Source organism: Triticum dicoccoides, chromosome 3A, assembly GCF_002162155.2.
Source record: "Triticum dicoccoides isolate Atlit2015 ecotype Zavitan chromosome 3A, WEW_v2.0, whole genome shotgun sequence".
In the NCBI taxonomy this organism is placed as follows: domain Eukaryota; kingdom Viridiplantae; phylum Streptophyta; class Magnoliopsida; order Poales; family Poaceae; genus Triticum; species Triticum dicoccoides.
This window is the reverse complement of record NC_041384.1, coordinates 404838514-404854812: the sequence shown is the minus strand read 5'-3', so window position 1 is coordinate 404854812 and position 16299 is coordinate 404838514. Positions and strand designations below refer to the sequence as shown.

General features: G+C 46.2%; 1 protein-coding gene across 1 annotated transcript; it reads right to left on the bottom strand.

The window, feature by feature from the left end:
• Positions 1-1217: 1217 nt before the first annotated feature.
• Positions 1218-6012, bottom strand: LOC119268332. The gene is made up of 7 exons (XM_037549925.1): positions 5780-6012; positions 5505-5694; positions 4819-4942; positions 4175-4527; positions 2478-3501; positions 1783-1979; positions 1218-1705 (listed from the first exon to the last, which is right to left on the bottom strand). Exons 1-7 carry the CDS (start codon positions 5926-5928, stop codon positions 1619-1621), a joined length of 2124 nt encoding a protein of 707 aa, XP_037405822.1. The 5' UTR covers positions 5929-6012; the 3' UTR covers positions 1218-1618.
• Between the last annotated feature and the right edge of the window lie 10287 nt (positions 6013-16299).

The following is a 16299-nucleotide window of genomic DNA, read 5'->3' as shown; positions in this document are numbered from 1 at the left end:
TCAAAAACACGGGAAATGAATAGTATTCCTACGAAATTCCCGTGCGCGTTTCCTACAAACCGAATGCATCTGTAGAAAAAAAATTGTATGGAATCTTTGTTCCAATGCTTTTCTTGTAAAAATCCTTCAAACCGAATGAGGCCTAAACTAGTACAATATGGTTGTTATCGCATGAACACTTTGTGCAGGCGATACATGAAGGAATATTCCAAACTCCGCAGGCCACTCAATCGTTTATCAGGAACTTCGTCTCAGAGCTTGGTGTAATCAAAGAAAATGCCACTTGGATTGCGGACAGACTTGCCAAGCGTGGATGGAAAAATTGTGGCTTATGCCCCCTTTGCAAACGAGAGCCCGAGACCGGGTCATATCTCTTCTTCAAATGTCGGTACATCATTAGACCTTGGAGCATGCTAGTTGCAAAACTTGGTCCTGAACATGTGGATATATCTACATGGCACTTGGCGGGATCCGTTGAAGAGTGGTCGAATAGAAGAACCGGCATGGATATTCCATCACGCAAGGCCATGGCCTCTCCCATCATGCTTGTCTCTTGGACAATTTGGAACGAAAGGAATGCCAGGGTCTTTCGACATAAAAGTGCACCGCCCCGATCATCCCCAACATCATCCTCAAGGAAGCGAAGCTATGGGTCGCCACGGGTGCAAAGAAACCAGGGAAAATCATAATACACGAGTAATTGTCATGCGGTGTTGTATGGACACTTGTAAAACTCTAATTCCCCTCTTAATTAATATACAAGGCAAATCTTTTGCCCTGTTTTTAAAAAAAAATACCACTAGTAGTAGCCGAATTGGCGCTCAGCCAAGTGCACTACGCCCCAAGGCACCCCCCGGGGTTCGCCACAATCCACGTTGATGCAGTGTCAGATATTAGAACAGTGGCAAATTTGGATCCATAGTTAAGGAAATTAATCTCAGAGCAGTTTCTTTTCAATATAACTTTAATTTTGAAAGTCATGTGGTAAATACCGAAGCACATAGCTTAGCCAAGTACTCTTTCGCACATAGCTTAGCCAAGTACTCTATCACTCAGGGAGGGGCGTCAGGTTTGGTTTGGCCAACCCCATGACCTGAATTGTATCCCACATCATGTAGTTTTTGATGAATAAAACTTGGCTTTACCTGTCAAAGAAAAAGCTGGTACAGGCGTTTGGACATTCAGATCTTACATTTGCATCCGAGGCAGGTAGGGCAAGTCGTCAAACTACAGTTATGCAGCTCAAAAAATTCTTTCAGAGTCTACAGGTCTACAGTTTACAGGTGCCGAACAGCAAATGACACCACTAAGCTACAAAATTCTGTAGGATACGGCCATGTTCAACACACGGGGTAGAGGAGATGAATGCGCAATGCCCTCCAGATTTGTTTAATCACCATAACAGAACAGATGACCAATGTCATACAGGAAATTCCCGGTGCCATATTGTCCTGAACAGTTCTCCCAAACACAACTCCTATTTCCCTTGTTCCCATCCGCATCACTTCATACAACACAAAACAGTTTTAGGCGCAAATGCTTCTATCGATCTGGTAATCTGGTTGCAGACATTGACATGGCTACCCAACCCGAAATTCGGAATAAACCAATACAGTTCTCAGCTCTTCTCTGCTTGATGTATCCTCGGCTTCTTGGAAGGCGGTGTCATGAAAAGCTTTCTAACAGATGTAACCGGATCCTCCTCCTGAAATTACAGAAACCAACTGTGAGGACACGGTTCAAAAGAAACTAGACAAGATTCAACAAAAGAGCATTACTTACCTCATTGAGAAGCCTGAGCTTAGTCTCCAATTGTGAATCTCCATCAACTCTTTTATCATGAGCAAGTAACGCCAAAAGAGTCAGCCTCCATCCAGGCAAGGCATCACTGTTATCAGGGGATATCCAAGGGCAGAATGTCCGGTGCTGCTTGATAGGATCAAACTCATTCATTTGGTCATACAGGCCTTGTTTTTTCCCTGTTATGAGAGCAGTCAACAGGTTACATCAGTACTAGCAATTAATAACTAATATGTGTGCAGTCTCAGGCAATATCCTAATAAAGTACTAGCAATTAATAACTAATTTTCACCTCCACAAGAGGCGGCAAGAACAAAGCACTCATCATACATCAGTACTCCCTCCGTAAAGTATTATAAGAGCGTTTAGATCACTAAAGTAGTGATCTAAACGCTCTTATAATACTTTACGGAGGGAGTATGTGTTAACTGTTCTGTTAAGAAGCTTTAGTACGAAAGCAGTCAATCAATATGCTAATTGTTGTTAGAAGTTCCCAACTCTAACAAGTTACTCCTACTTACTTCCCCTACATTTTTGTTCCCTTCAACTTTCTGTTTAAGTACTTCCTTATTCCCTTATATTCCTTAAATTGTACCAGCAGCTCAGAATACTTAGCGACCAACCTATTGTTAATTAAGTTACTGTTAAAGCAAAGGAAACATAAATGAATTCCTTACCTGATGGCTCTACACCTTTTTCCATGTTGGTGGACGATTTTGTGATTGTGCCAACCTCAGCTGGCTTGGACATGTTTGTATGTGTCTGTATAGAGTTCCGATCATTAGTAGGTTCTTCTCTTGTATCCTCAACAGGTGAAAACTTGGGATCTATTCCGTGTTGATCAAGTTTCAAGTTCGTGCTCGTCATACTTCTGCTTGTGGCAACACCTGATTCTGGTTCTCCATTGACAACTTCTTCCATATTAATATCCTCAGTTGTATCTGAAGGTGAACACCCTTGAATTTGATCAGTGTTTACTCCCAAGTTTGCAATCTGCTTTTCAGAATTATCACCTCCATGATCGCGATGTGCCCCTTTGGCCGATGTATCAACATCATTGGAGATTGTGTTAATGCCTTCCAATGTATGAAGCTTATCCATGCTTCGTTTGCGCTTCATGGGCCCTGAAGCATGCAAAGCAACAGAAACAATCTCTCTATCACTTCCGGATGAAAATGATTTTCCACGGGAGTTCAAGTCAGCTTTCAAGTGTCGACTGACAACAGGAAATGAAACTCTTGGTCGAAAACTCTGTCTAGTCGGCGGAGGACCACCAGCAATGGTAAAATTAAAACCAACATTTGCAGACTTTGAAGGTTCTACTCCACTGACTAGGTTAGCATGTCCATTACTTTGCTCATCTTGTGTATTCGAATCTGATACGAGCTTAAAAAGTTGAAGAGGTCGTTCTACAAGGGAAAAACGCCACAAGGCAACACAGGCTCCACAAAACTGACAATCTAAAACAACGGATGATGGATCATAATGTTGATCTCCTTGATTAGCATCTGGAATTGCTGGAGAACCATCAACTTCCTTGTGTGAGTAAATTACGACCCGATCTTCCAGTGTGTTGTTCATTTTCTCTGGTTGGGCAAATATGGAGGTAGAGCTTGCATCTGAGTGAGATTTGGTTGCACAATCAACAGCATAATGAAGTAGGCGTGGTTCCCATCCACATAAGCTTATTATCTTGAGTGCCTGGTAGCCAGTTATGCATTAAGTTCAACCGCAGAGACTTAAATAGTTTGATGCAGTGAAAATGTAAACTGAAACTACACAATATTTATCAGCAATCCAACTATCCAAGATATCTACTCAAAGCAATTTGAAACACCTCGCTAAATACGAGGATATGTTGCCAACAGAGGCCAGGCAAATGAGATTGTAAGAAGAAATTAAGTTACTAAACAGTTAAGGAGTTGGAAACTAAATGTCTTTTGTAGTTGATTTTACCAAGACTACACAAAGGGTTTTCAATATCACATGACAACGCTTCTAGGTATAGGCTTTCGTCAACAAAGGTATATCCAAGTTTTCCTAATAGCAAAAGGCATTCCTTTAGATAGTTATGACAGGACTAAGAGAGGAAGGATACAGATCTTTTTCTTTTTTGAGAAAAAGATCAATCTTTTTCAGTGCATTGTGCAACTGGAGATTAGGTATGAACTGTTGAACATCCTATACAGTGAGCGCAAATCAAGGGCTAAGAGAATTTATTCAGTTGCATATGTGTCACCTAGATATCTGAATTGATCACTTAGAAAATACTAACAGAAAATGCTGAAAAGAGGATATGGACATGGCAAAGATAAATTGCAAGGCAATAAACTCCACAAAGAGATGAGTAATTATGTGTAAATTAAAGTCTGACCTGATAATATATGCCAGCATCTTGAAAAGTGCCATCTAGATCCCTAATAGTTGAGTCTTCAGTAAGCATAAATCCCCCTTTAAGGACAACTGATGAAGAGAACGGCTCCAATAGGAACTGTTCTAGTTGTGGACTCCACTTCCTCATGATATCCAGAGAAGAGGGGGAAATTCTTGGAAGTGATGAAAGCCTCAGCAGAGACGAGAAGCACTCATAGTAGTTCTCAACTAAAACAGGAGGAGGTGTGGGTGGAAATAAGGCAAGTGATTCATCACATATGTTGTCGATCCATGGACAGAGTAGTTTGTGTCCAGTGTCCAGTTTCAAGCTGAAAACAGAAGCAGCCTTTTCAACTGCAAGAAAAGAAAAATCTCAATGTAAGAAAATGAACATAAATGGTTTGAACAAATCTAGGAAGTCAGTGATGCCTGTATGTAAGTCTCTCACAAGATAGAAATGGAACACAAGCAATGTTAATCAAATAAATCAGCATCTCTTGAATCTTAAAAGACATTGCTCAATACTAAGTCCACATAGAAGCGTGTGATGTTTCATTTAATTGTTTTGAGAGAAGAATAAGAGAATTGCCTTATCCGCTCATAGCTTGAGATGAAGCCCAGGGGTAAACAAAATAGTGCACGCACCTTGCTGTGGTGTCCACGAGGAAGGAGAGGAAAAGAGGAGACGTGCCCCACATGCCTCACACGTTATAATGTCCGGTTCAACATTAGTCCACCCTCTCCTAGCACAGTTAACAGGACTAACAACCTGAAAAAGGTAACTCGCTATCAGCAATCAACGGAAAAGCATGAGATGCTTTAGCTGAAATGTAGTCCCTTCCTTACTTCTCGATTGAAATGAACAAATATCCGTTAGTGAACCGAATTCCTCCATAATTGGAGGGTTAGTGAACCGAGAGCATCCATAATTGGACGATAATACATAGGCACCACCACAAACAGGGTTTATACAAGCGCGGGACATACAAGCCTCCAGACATATTTCTAACCAGTCTATCAAGAGAAATCACAGCAAACATCCGTTCTGTTCTAGAAGTTTCCACTGATTAACCATCAATCTGTTACTCCCTCCGTTCCGAATTACTTGTTGCAGATATGAATGTATCTAGATGTATTTTAGTTCTAGATACATTCATTTCTAAGACGAGTAATTTGGAACGGAGGGAGTAGATAGCAAGCAAAACCATCTTCATTGCAGGCAAGAGATTTCCTAAAGCAGTGGTAAGCGACAACCCTCAAGTTACCAAATCCACCAACCAATGCAGAGAACGTACAAGTGCAATCAACACTAAGGGTTAAACTGGGTGTACCTTGGGCTTCGCGAACCAGGTCATGGCCTTGAATGAGGAGAGCCGCCGCACAAGGTCACGGCGGTCCCAGGGGCGGCATGGCGGAGGCGGAGACATCGCTGACATGGCGGCCATCTGCGGCGGGAGCCGCGACCCCCGCACAACCCCGAACCTCCTCCCGGCATCCGCCGCCTTCCCCGCCCTCCACGAGCTGCCACACCAGATCAGATCAAACTCGCTTTACAGCCACACAAAGGGGCTAGGGCGAGAGGAGAAGCTGGGAGTCTGGAGCTAACCTGGGAGTGAACGAGGAGGAGGGTTTGGAGCCGGGGCTGGGGCTAGGCTTGGGCTTGGGGAAGTGGTAGAGCTTGTCCATGGCCTTCTTGAGGCGCCGCTCGGAATCAGCCCCGATGTCTACGCCACCGCCGCTGCCGCCGGCGGCCATTGCGGTAGCGCGTGGAGGGGGGATCGGTGGAGATGGCAACGGCGATGCGTGAGCCGCTGGAAAGGCTGCCGCTAGTGCTGGGCGTCCAGAATTGGTGCTGCCATTTTCAGACAGCTGTGGCGTTTCGCTTGGGCTTGGGCTTGGGCTTGGGCAATGTCGGCCGAGAGTTGACAGTCTCACCAGGCTGTTGAGCCGCTTTGATCAAGGATTTGGGCTTTACAGGCACAGGGTGATTCTGCTCGTCGTGGGACACTGTACTAGCCAGCAACCGTAGCCAACAGCAAACACTGTATAGCTAAACTAAAAAAAGACGGTGCCACGTTTTCTTCAGTTCTGAAGAAAAACATTAAACAGTTTTTTTAGAACGAGAACATTTTTTAAGTTTCCATTTTTTTAAACATGAAAAAATAGAAAACACAAACACTTTTTCGAATTATTGATTTATTTGAAACATGAACATTTTCTGAAATTTTCAAATAATTTTTTGAAACACACAGACATTTGTTGAAAATTTTGGACGATTTTGGGAAACAAGAATATTTTTTGAAATTTTGAAAAAAAAACATGGAGATTCTTTGAAAATTCTAATTGTTTTTAAAATCAAGAACAATTTTTGGATAATTCCCATAGAAATTTTGGAAACGGTAACATTTTTTGCAACACAAACATTTTCTAATTTCTCGACAAATTTTGAGAAACATGAACCTGTCGTGGTTCTAACTCTGACAGTAGTGTAGGGGGGTAAGTATGGAGAGGCAAGATCTTAGCTATGAAGAAGTTGTAAGCACGCAAGGTTTACGAGTTCAGGCCCTTCTCGGAGGAAGTAATAGCCCTACGTCTCGGAGCCCGGAGGCGGTCGACTGGATTATGTGAGTATGAGTTACAGAGGTGCGAACCCTTGTCTCGGAGGAGGGGGGTGGCTTATATAGAGTGCGCCAGGACCCCGGCCAGCCCACATTACAAAGGGTTCAATGTACATTAAGGCGGGGCGTTACTGGTAACCCCTGTTCAAGAATTCATCCGATTAACCAGTTAACTTGCCGATTAATCCCTACTCATAGGGTCACCGAGTAGCCGATAAACTGATAAATCGTCCGATTAACTTGCGGATTAGCCTATTAATCCCCTACTCGCCAGCCAACCGAGCAGTTACCAGTTAACGATTTCCTCAACAATGCTGGTAACGCTTGTAATAAAGTGTCGTGATGACCATAAAAGCTATTTAATGACCGACCGTTAGCGTGCGGAGTGACTTTAGGTCTCCTGGCAGTCGAGTGGTTGGATCTTGGTCGAGTGATTGCTTCTTGGTCGAGTGTCTTCGAGTCTGTCGAGTGGAACACCTTCAAGTCGATTGAAAAGTGATTTCTTCTAGAGATGTCCTTGGGTAGGGCAGTTAGGACAGATCCATGACCCTACCCTAGGTACATAGCTTCATCAGAATCTTTTTTTAAAATCTTGATTTTTTAAAAAAATACAAACATTTGTTGAAATTCCCGATCGTTTTATGGCACATGAACATTTTTTGAATTTGTGAAAAAGAGAATATTTTTTAAATTTCTGAACATTTTTGGAAAAGAAACAAACATAAAGAAACCAAAGAAAACCGGTAAAAGAAACAATAGGCAAAAAGACTGGACTAGAACCTTTTGGAAGGTTCCTAGAGTTGGGTCGGCCCATGAGTGCACTGCCTGTGCGAATCGATGACAATCTACCACAAAATGAGTCAAATAGGATTTTCCTTAGGTGAGCAAATGTGCACTCCATCTTCTGATTTTTCTCTTTTCGTCTTTGTTTGTTTTCCCAATCGGTCATCATCGAAAGCACTAGTTAAGGAACCCTTTGCAAAGGTCGCTTTCATCTTCTCTAATAGTGATACATAGTTGCGCCACTTGTCGCGACCTTAGAGTTTGAAGGGATTACTCCCCACGCAAGGGAGGGATTGATGTGTTTGCTTATGCCTTTTCAGATTTTTTTAAAGAAAATATCTCTTGAACCGTGTGACCAAATTACAAATTGGTTTCACAATTGTGTTTCTCGCCTCAAGAGTTCCGAAACTAGATCTTGTATTGATAGGTTTCGATGAACTTTTTTGGGGCAAATATTTGCTCCTAGCTAGTACTAACATGTGCTCCAAATGTGAACTAAGAGCATCTCCAATAGATCTTCAATTAAACTCCTCCAATAGCCTCTTATTGGGGCTCCCCAATAACCGTGTTATTAGGGGATGGACACTTTGGCGGATCTGCGATAACCCACCTTAATACCCACCTGACATGCATGACCCATTTTTTCAATCCAGTTGAGGGAGTCCTGGATTAGGGGGTCTCCGGACAGCCGGACTATATCCTTTGGCCGGACTGTTGGGCTACGAAGACACAAGATTGAAGACTTCATCTCGTGTCTGGATGGGACTCTACTTGGCGTGGATGGCAAGCTAGGCAATATGGATATGTATATCTCCTCCTTTGTAACCGACCTTGTGTAACCCTAGCCCCTCCGGTGTCTATATAAACCAGAGGATTTTAGTCCGTAAGACAACATACAATCATACCATAGGCTAGCTTCTAGGGTTTAGCCTCTCCGATCTCGTGGCAGATCTACTCTTGTACTACCCATATCATCAATATTAATCAAGCAGGACGTAGGGTTTTACCTCCATCAAGAGGGCCCGAACCTGGGTAAAACATTGTGTCCCCTGCCTCCTGTTACCATCCGCCTTAGACACACAGTTTGGGACCCCCTACCCGAGATCCGCCGGTTTTGACACCGACATTGGTGCTTTCATTGAGAGTTCGTCTGTGCCGTCGCCAGAAGGAAGGATGTCTCGTCTCGTCTTTAAAGACGGTACTACTATTGGGGGAGCTTTGGTTGTCGGCCAAACTCTCCGGCTAGGCGGGTTCATCATGACCGCTTGTTCGGCCGCCGCGTCGACGATGAATGCTCGGGTCATCGAAAACAGCCTCCACGTCAAATCGGCACTCGCCGAACAAATGGATCCAATGGATCTCTCCTCCTTAAACGAGCTCTTGGATCGCATCGCCGCCTTGGAAGTCGCTATGGACTATGATCGGATTGGGCTTAAACCCGATCAAAGGGAGATTAACTCTCCATCGGTCACCCATCATATTGCAGTGGTGGAGGAACAATGCGGCGACCTTTCCTCTATCCTGAGGACCAACTATGTCCGGATTTCCGAGATCCCCGAGCCGGACGCCCGTTCGCGGGAGGACAACATCCAATCCCTAAACTTAGAGTCAGACAACGGACCAGGATTAGCGGGTAACATCCCAGAACCGGAACTTCCAAAATTGGAAACTCCTCGGCCCCTGGATCCCAGATCGGGTAGGGGTTTGGATTCAATTCCACCCACCCACCCAAACACAAGTGGCCTTTCCCATATCAGGCAAGAGCCCCAGGAAACAGTACATCATTACTGGGCCAGATTCCTCCTTGCAATGAACAAGGTTAAGGACTGTCGCAAGGAAGACGCAATCTATTTTTCTGCAATAATTGCACGGACAAGGGAATCCTTAACGCCATAAATCGTCGTGAGATAACACGCTTCGCTGACTTGGCATCCATAGTACGAAAGTACTGTGCGATGGAAAGTGCCTGGAAAACCAAAAGAAACTTTTGGGATAATCTGGCCCTAAACACAAACCCAGTCCAAAAAAAAGGGTGCATTATCACAATACACCCGGGTTAACTACCAAAAAGCAAAAACCCTCTACAGGGCAAGGAACCGTACTGGAGGGATGGCTCAACGGACCCTGCAAAATTCATAGCACGGCGGATATAATACCAACGCACAGCCTTAGAGCATGTTGGATACTCCGGCAGGTGGCCAAAAGTGGTGAGGATCTTCTTATCCCACATACCACAGAGCACCATCCCGTGGATAACAATACGGTGTTAACAGTGTTCGAGACCTTTGCGTCAAATAATAAGTGCAAGCGAACACTCCACAGCATGGCCGAAATCTGCCACGTAGCAGCAACAAATCCATGGAGTGACATGGCTATTACCTTCAACACCAGTGATGGCCCGAGCACCAGCCGCACTGGTCCTCAGTCCAATCATGGACGGCTTTCGACTCACCAAAGTACTCATGGACGGCGGCAGCGGACTAAACCTCGTCTATGAGGAAACCCTTCAAAAGATGGAAATAGACTGGAACCGCATCGAGCAAAGTAGCACAACCTTTAGAGGAATTATCCCCAGTCGGAAAGCACGCTGTGCTGGGAAAATCCCACTAGAGGTGGTATTCGGCACGCCGGACAATTACAGGTCTAAAGAAATTACATTCCAAGTGGCCCCGTTCAGCAGTGGCTATCACACTCTTTTAGGACGGGAGGCGTTCACAATCTTCCAAGCCGTAGCCCATTATGGGTACATGAAGCTTAAAATGCCCGAGCCCAATGGAATCATCACTCTCGCTAGTGATCCGGACACAGCACTCCACGCCGAAAACAAAACAACGGCATTGGCCCTCGAGGCATTATTCGAAGCCCTCTCGGCCGAGGAGTTAACCACGCTATGCTCCATAGTGGACAGGGACGATGTGATACTCGACAAGAGATCCAAGTCCATCTCTTTTAAACCAGTGTATGAAATAGTCAAATTCCAAGTCCACCCAACGAAACCTACCAAAACAGCCTCCATCGGGGCACAGTTACACCCCAGTGTGGACGCCGCACTACGAGAGTTCCTGCGTGAGAATTGGGACATATTCGCCTGGCATCCCTTAGACATGCCAGGAATCCCACGCAGGTTGGCCGAGCATAGCCTCAATATCCTAAAGGGATTCAAGCCGGTCAAGCAAGCTCTTCGGTATTTCTTCGAACCTAAGAGACAGGCCATGGGAGAAGAACTAGCCAAGTTATTGGAGGCCGGATTCATCAGAGAAATAAAACATCTGGACTGGCTAGCAAACCTGGTGATGGTACCAAAAAAGGACAAATCCTGGCGCCTTTGCGTCGATTTCAAAGACCTCAACAAAACTTGCCCAAAGGATCCCTTCCCCCTCGCACTCATCGATCAAATCATTGACGCTACCGCAGGACACGAGTCATTGTGTTTCCTCGACGCTTACTCCGGTTACCACCAAATCAAGATGGCGGAGTCCGACCAAGCCGCAATGGCATTCATCACACCATACATCCCCTTCTGTTTTAACACAATGCCTTTTGGACTCAAAAACACCGGCGCAACATATCAGCGCATGATTCAGACATGTTTGGAGAAACAAATTGGCAAAACAGTAGAGGCATACGTAGACGATGTGGTCGTCAAAACCAAACACGTCGAATCTTTGATAGACGACTTGAGACTCACGTTCGACAACCTCCGAACATATGACATCAAGCTCAACCCTAAAAAATGCGTTTTCGGCGTACCAGCCGGAAAGCTCCTGGGATTCATCATCTCCACTAGAGGTATTGAAGCTAATCCGGCCAAAATCCGAGCTTTGTCACAGTTGGCTACCCCAATAGACCTTAAACAAATCCAGAAGTTAACTGGATGTGTGGCGGCTCTAAGCCGCTTTATCTCCCGCTTAGGAGAAAAGGCTTTACCCCTTTATCGCCTCCTTCGGCGCACCGAACACTTCGAGTGGACGGACGCGGCCACAACCGTATTGGAAGAAATAAAGGCCATTCTGGAAACCAACCCGATCCTGGCCGCGCCAAACATCGGTGAACCAATGTTGTTGTACATTGCGGCAACTCATCAAGTTGTAAGCGCGGTGCTCGTTGTCGAACGGGAAACGGACGGACACAAATTCCCTCTTCAAAAGCCGGTATACTATGTATCCACTGTCCTCACTCCATGCAAATCATGGTACCCACATTACCAAAAGATAGCATATGCAGTATTCATGGCATCACGGAAACTGCGACACTACTTTCAAGAGTGTTCGATTACAGTAGCCTCGGAAGTGCCACTTAATGATATTATCAACAACCGCGACGCTACGGGCCGGATTGCCAAATGGGCCATTGAGCTCCTCCCATTCGACATAACATACAAACCTCGCCAAGCCATTAAATCGCAAGTACTGGCCGACTTCGTCGCTGAATGGACGGAGGCCGAACTCCCTAAAGAGTACGGCGCATACTCCAATTGGATCATGCACTTCGACGGTTGTAAAATGCTGGCTGGTCTAGGGGTTGGCGTCATCCTGACGTTCCCAACCGGAGATACCGTTTGGTACATAGTGCAAATATTGTATACAGACTCCAACAATGCAGCCGAATACGAAGCTCTGTTGCATGGTCTTCGGATGGCAGTCTCCATGGGCATTCAACGCCTGGAGGTGCGTGGGGATTCAAACCTCGCAATATCCCAAATAAACGGAGATTTTGATGCCAAGGATCAGAAAATGGCGGCCTATCAAAACGCCGTCCTAAAAATTTCAGCTCAGTTCGAGGGACTCGAATTTCACCATGTGGCTCAGGAAAACAATCAGGGGGCGGATATCCTCGCCCGCATCGGCGCAAAATGCGACGCGGTCCCCCCCAACATATTTTTGGAAAGGCTTTTCAAGCCATCCATAGTATGGGAAGGGGACACCGGTAACAGCAGTCCAGACCCGGCCAAAATACCCGATACTGAACTCTCTGACACAATCGGAGGCTCCGCCACCGAAATAACACCGTCAGCCCATGAAATAATGGCCATTATTGCCCCGTGGATAGAACCATTCCTGGCCTACCTAACTAGACAGGAACTTCCGGAGGACCAAAATGAGGCACGCTGCATAGTGCGGCGATCCAAGGCCTACAGGGTCCATGAGGGAGAATTGTACAAGAAAAGCACTACCGGAGTCCTTCAAAGGTGCATCTCCGAAGAGGATGGGCGGAATCTTTTGGCAGAAATTCATGCGGGACTCGGCGGTCATCACGCCGCAGCCCGGGCCCTTGTAAGCAAGGCCTTCCGTACAGGATTATATTGGCCAACGGCCCGAGTAGACGCACAGGACTTGGTCCAATGTTGCGCCGGTTGCCAGCTCTTTGCAAATCAAAGCCACATGCCACCCACCGCCCTCCAAACAATCCCCATTACATGGCCCTTTGCGGTCTTGGGGCTTGACATGGTTGGACCCCTTAAAGGGGGAACGCACAAGAAAAAATACTTATTGGTCATGGTGGATAAATTCACTAAATGGATAGAGGCCAAACCAGTTAAAACAGTCGAATCCGGACCGGTGATATATTTCATATCCGGGGTTGTACACCGTTATGGCATCCCCCACAGCATCATCACTGATAATGGCACAAACTTCACGGCCGACGAGGTAAAACTCTGGTGCAGCAAAATGGGCATCAAGCTCGATTATGCCTCAGTCTATCACCCACAAACCAACGGTCAAGTCAAGCGAGCAAACGGTCTTATAATGAGTGGCATTAAACCTAGATTAGTGGTTCCTTAATGGAGTCTAACACACACTGGGTAGAGGAGCTCGACTCCGTACTCTGGGGGCTGCGGACCACGCCGAATCGTAGTACCAGATATACATCCTTCTTTATGGTGTATGGCGCAGAGGCAGTCTTGCCCTGTGACATAATTCATGACTCACCTAGAGTGCGCATGTACGAAGAAAGAGAAGTCGAGCTCGATCGGCAGGACAGTCTGGACACCTTGGAGGAGGAGCGCGACGTAGCCAAAGCCCGTTCCGCATTTTACCAGCAACAGGCTCGCAGATACCAAAGCAGAGAAGTACGGGCCAAAACTTATAACATTGGCGAACTAGTTCTACGCCTGCCGGATAAGAAAAAGAACAAGCTTGAGCCCAAATGGGAAGGTCCCTTCATTATCGACCAAGTTCTGACTGGTGGAGCGTACCGACTGCGGGATGCATCGACTAGTCGACTCGAGCCGAACCCATGGAACGCGGCCAGGCTCCGAAGATTCTATGCCTAGCACCGGACTCTATGTTAGTCCCCTCCCTTTGTCCATTTTTTTCACAAATACATTATCTGTCTTGTTTTCCTTTCTTTCTTTCTTTCTTTCTTTCTTTCTTTCTTTCTTTTCTTATTTCCCTAGGCCTTCAAGGGTCACCTTGCGCCTTGTTTGCACATGACAGATGTGCTAGCCGCACTCTTCATACCTGGGGGCTTCTTTAACAGAAGCTTAAATTATTTATCCGGGCTTCATGCCCAACACATGTGTTATACTTTCGCATGTACCTTTTTTCACCATTATATGCATTGATATGACTTAAGTTTTGGCCAAGCTGGGTTGCCTGGCTCTTATATTTATGCCCTACGTTCCCGTTAATTCGGCTAGGGCATAAGGGGAGCACCTCTGCGATTGTTACTGCCGGGTCAGCCGGATGTGTACCTCAGACTGGGTGAAGCCGAAAGCTAGCGTTCTTAAGGGAATATTCGGTCGGTGAACAAAAGATGATTTTTATTTTTCATGTTTTCTCCCAGATGTTTTTCTTGCGTTTCCTATCGCAGTCCGGACATGCACTTTAGGGCATGCTTGCCCAGGGAAAGGAACCCTTAACGGAACTATTCTCCCTGGAAGATGTTTCTTACTACCCATGTAATATAACATAACTAGTTGGGCACTTGTCTGATAAAGCACTAATGACCCCTAAGCCTAGTCTCCACGCATACCCCGGTTCTTATATAACTGAGCGGGTATTCGAATACACTCCGGACTATTGGGCCCGGAGGCTGAAGCGAAAAGGTCTGCAACGACAAATGATCTACAATCCGGCTAGAAGGCATTATACATGTCACTTCAATTACATAGTCATGCAGACTGACTAAATTCTTCTTCTATACCATCCAACAGGCGGTCTATCTTACAATCCTGTTGGGAATACTTCGTGGCTAATTCTACTTGCCCATAAACTAAGCTAACGGGAATTTCTTTTCCGTCGGGCCCCACAGGTCCGACCTCGGCTATGTGATTTGGGTCTGCTTTGGTATACCGCGTCTTCACCATGGCCCAGGCTTCTCTGGCACCTTGTCGGCAGGCGGATATCTTCCATAATCGAAAGCGCCGCCGCGCTCCTTTGAGCTTCTTCGCAAGCTCCGCAACACCCTCTGGAAGGGAGACGGACAACCACAAAGCCTGGGTAACACCCTGCATCACCTGTCGAACTTGTTCATGCAGATGTGACAGCTCGGACAGAAGATCACCCACAGACCCGGGCATTTCCTCCGCGGGATGACCCGTCAGCATACCTACAGACATAACGCTGTTAGTTGGCTTCTTTGCCAAATACCTTTAAAGGATTTGTTAAAGCACTTACTAAAAATGTCGCGTCGAAGCCTCTTGTTCTCCTTCTCGGAGTCTGCAAGCTGGCCCTGAACGTCTTTTAGTTCCACGTTCAACCTTATATTGGCGTCTTGGAGATTGTTTTTCTCCCACCTAACCTCAGTCAGCACGCGTTTGCCAGCTTCTAGCTGCCGCATAACATGCTGGTCCCCCGGATTTTCTCCGGATTCATCTGCAAAATCTATTGTTAGATCTGCAGCCACGCCGCGCACTATATGGTAACCATCATTCTTTAAAATGTTACCAGCGGGGGGCTTTTTCTGTTCCTGCAATGCGGCAATAGCGGCCCGTAGTTGGGTCTTGCATTCCTCCAGCTCCTGGGACAGCCTAGTATGCTTCTCTGTAAGAACCTGCACAAGAAGGATGATCCTTAAATCAGTTCTACTAACTGTTTCAAGTCTCAGGGGCTACTGATACATATAAATCGTCAGATTCACTCACCCGTACATCCTTTACATACTGATCCGTGGCTCTGGCTAGACCATCTTGAGCGGCACGGAGGTACGCTTCTCCAGAATTAAAGGCATCAAACGCCTCTGGTGAGAAACAAGCGTCACGGAATACGGCCCGGCGGCGCCTATGATTCATGGCGCTTTCCACTTCTGAGTTTGTAGCAGATAACCTATCCGCATCCTTTGTAGGGGGATTATCCGGCGCCTGCCCCATATCGGCTTCTGCCTACGTGTCCGGTCCTGGTGCCCGACTGGTGGAAGCGTGATCGGCGACATTGTCGGACATATTCCGGCGAGCATTTTTTCTGTTAAAGAAACATGGGCGTCATTATACTTTGAGAAAGACGACAACCACGGAGCGGGGTTTGTTGTACCTTTGTGCCGGCGTCTCCGTCCTAACCGCCTTCCTTTTTGGCCTACCTGGCCTCGGCGCCTCCTGTTTGCGCGTTGCTGTAGGGCGTCCCGAATGCCTTCCCTGTAAAAAGGCCATGTGAATATGGTGGGTGAAGTGTCTAAAAGGGGATCCTACTTTTTGAGTTGGGACTTCTCGGTTTTTCTTACGTGCGATGCAGGGAGCAGTCCGGGATAGTCGGCCGTAATGGCCACCATGGCATCATCGCAACTCAAC

Bases quoted from the DNA above. Each gene is read 5' to 3' on its own strand.
- LOC119268332 (XM_037549925.1), bottom strand. From the start codon at position 5,928: ATGGCCGCCGGCGGCAGCGGCGGTGGCGTAGACATCGGGGCTGATTCC. The intron at 4,528-4,818 runs GTGCGTGCACTA...CTTTTCTTGCAG, and splicing joins CTCGTGGACACCACAGCAAG to TTGAAAAGGCTGCTTCTGTT. The intron at 3,502-4,174 runs GTCAGACTTTAA...ACTGGCTACCAG, and splicing joins ATGCTGGCATATATTATCAG to GCACTCAAGATAATAAGCTT.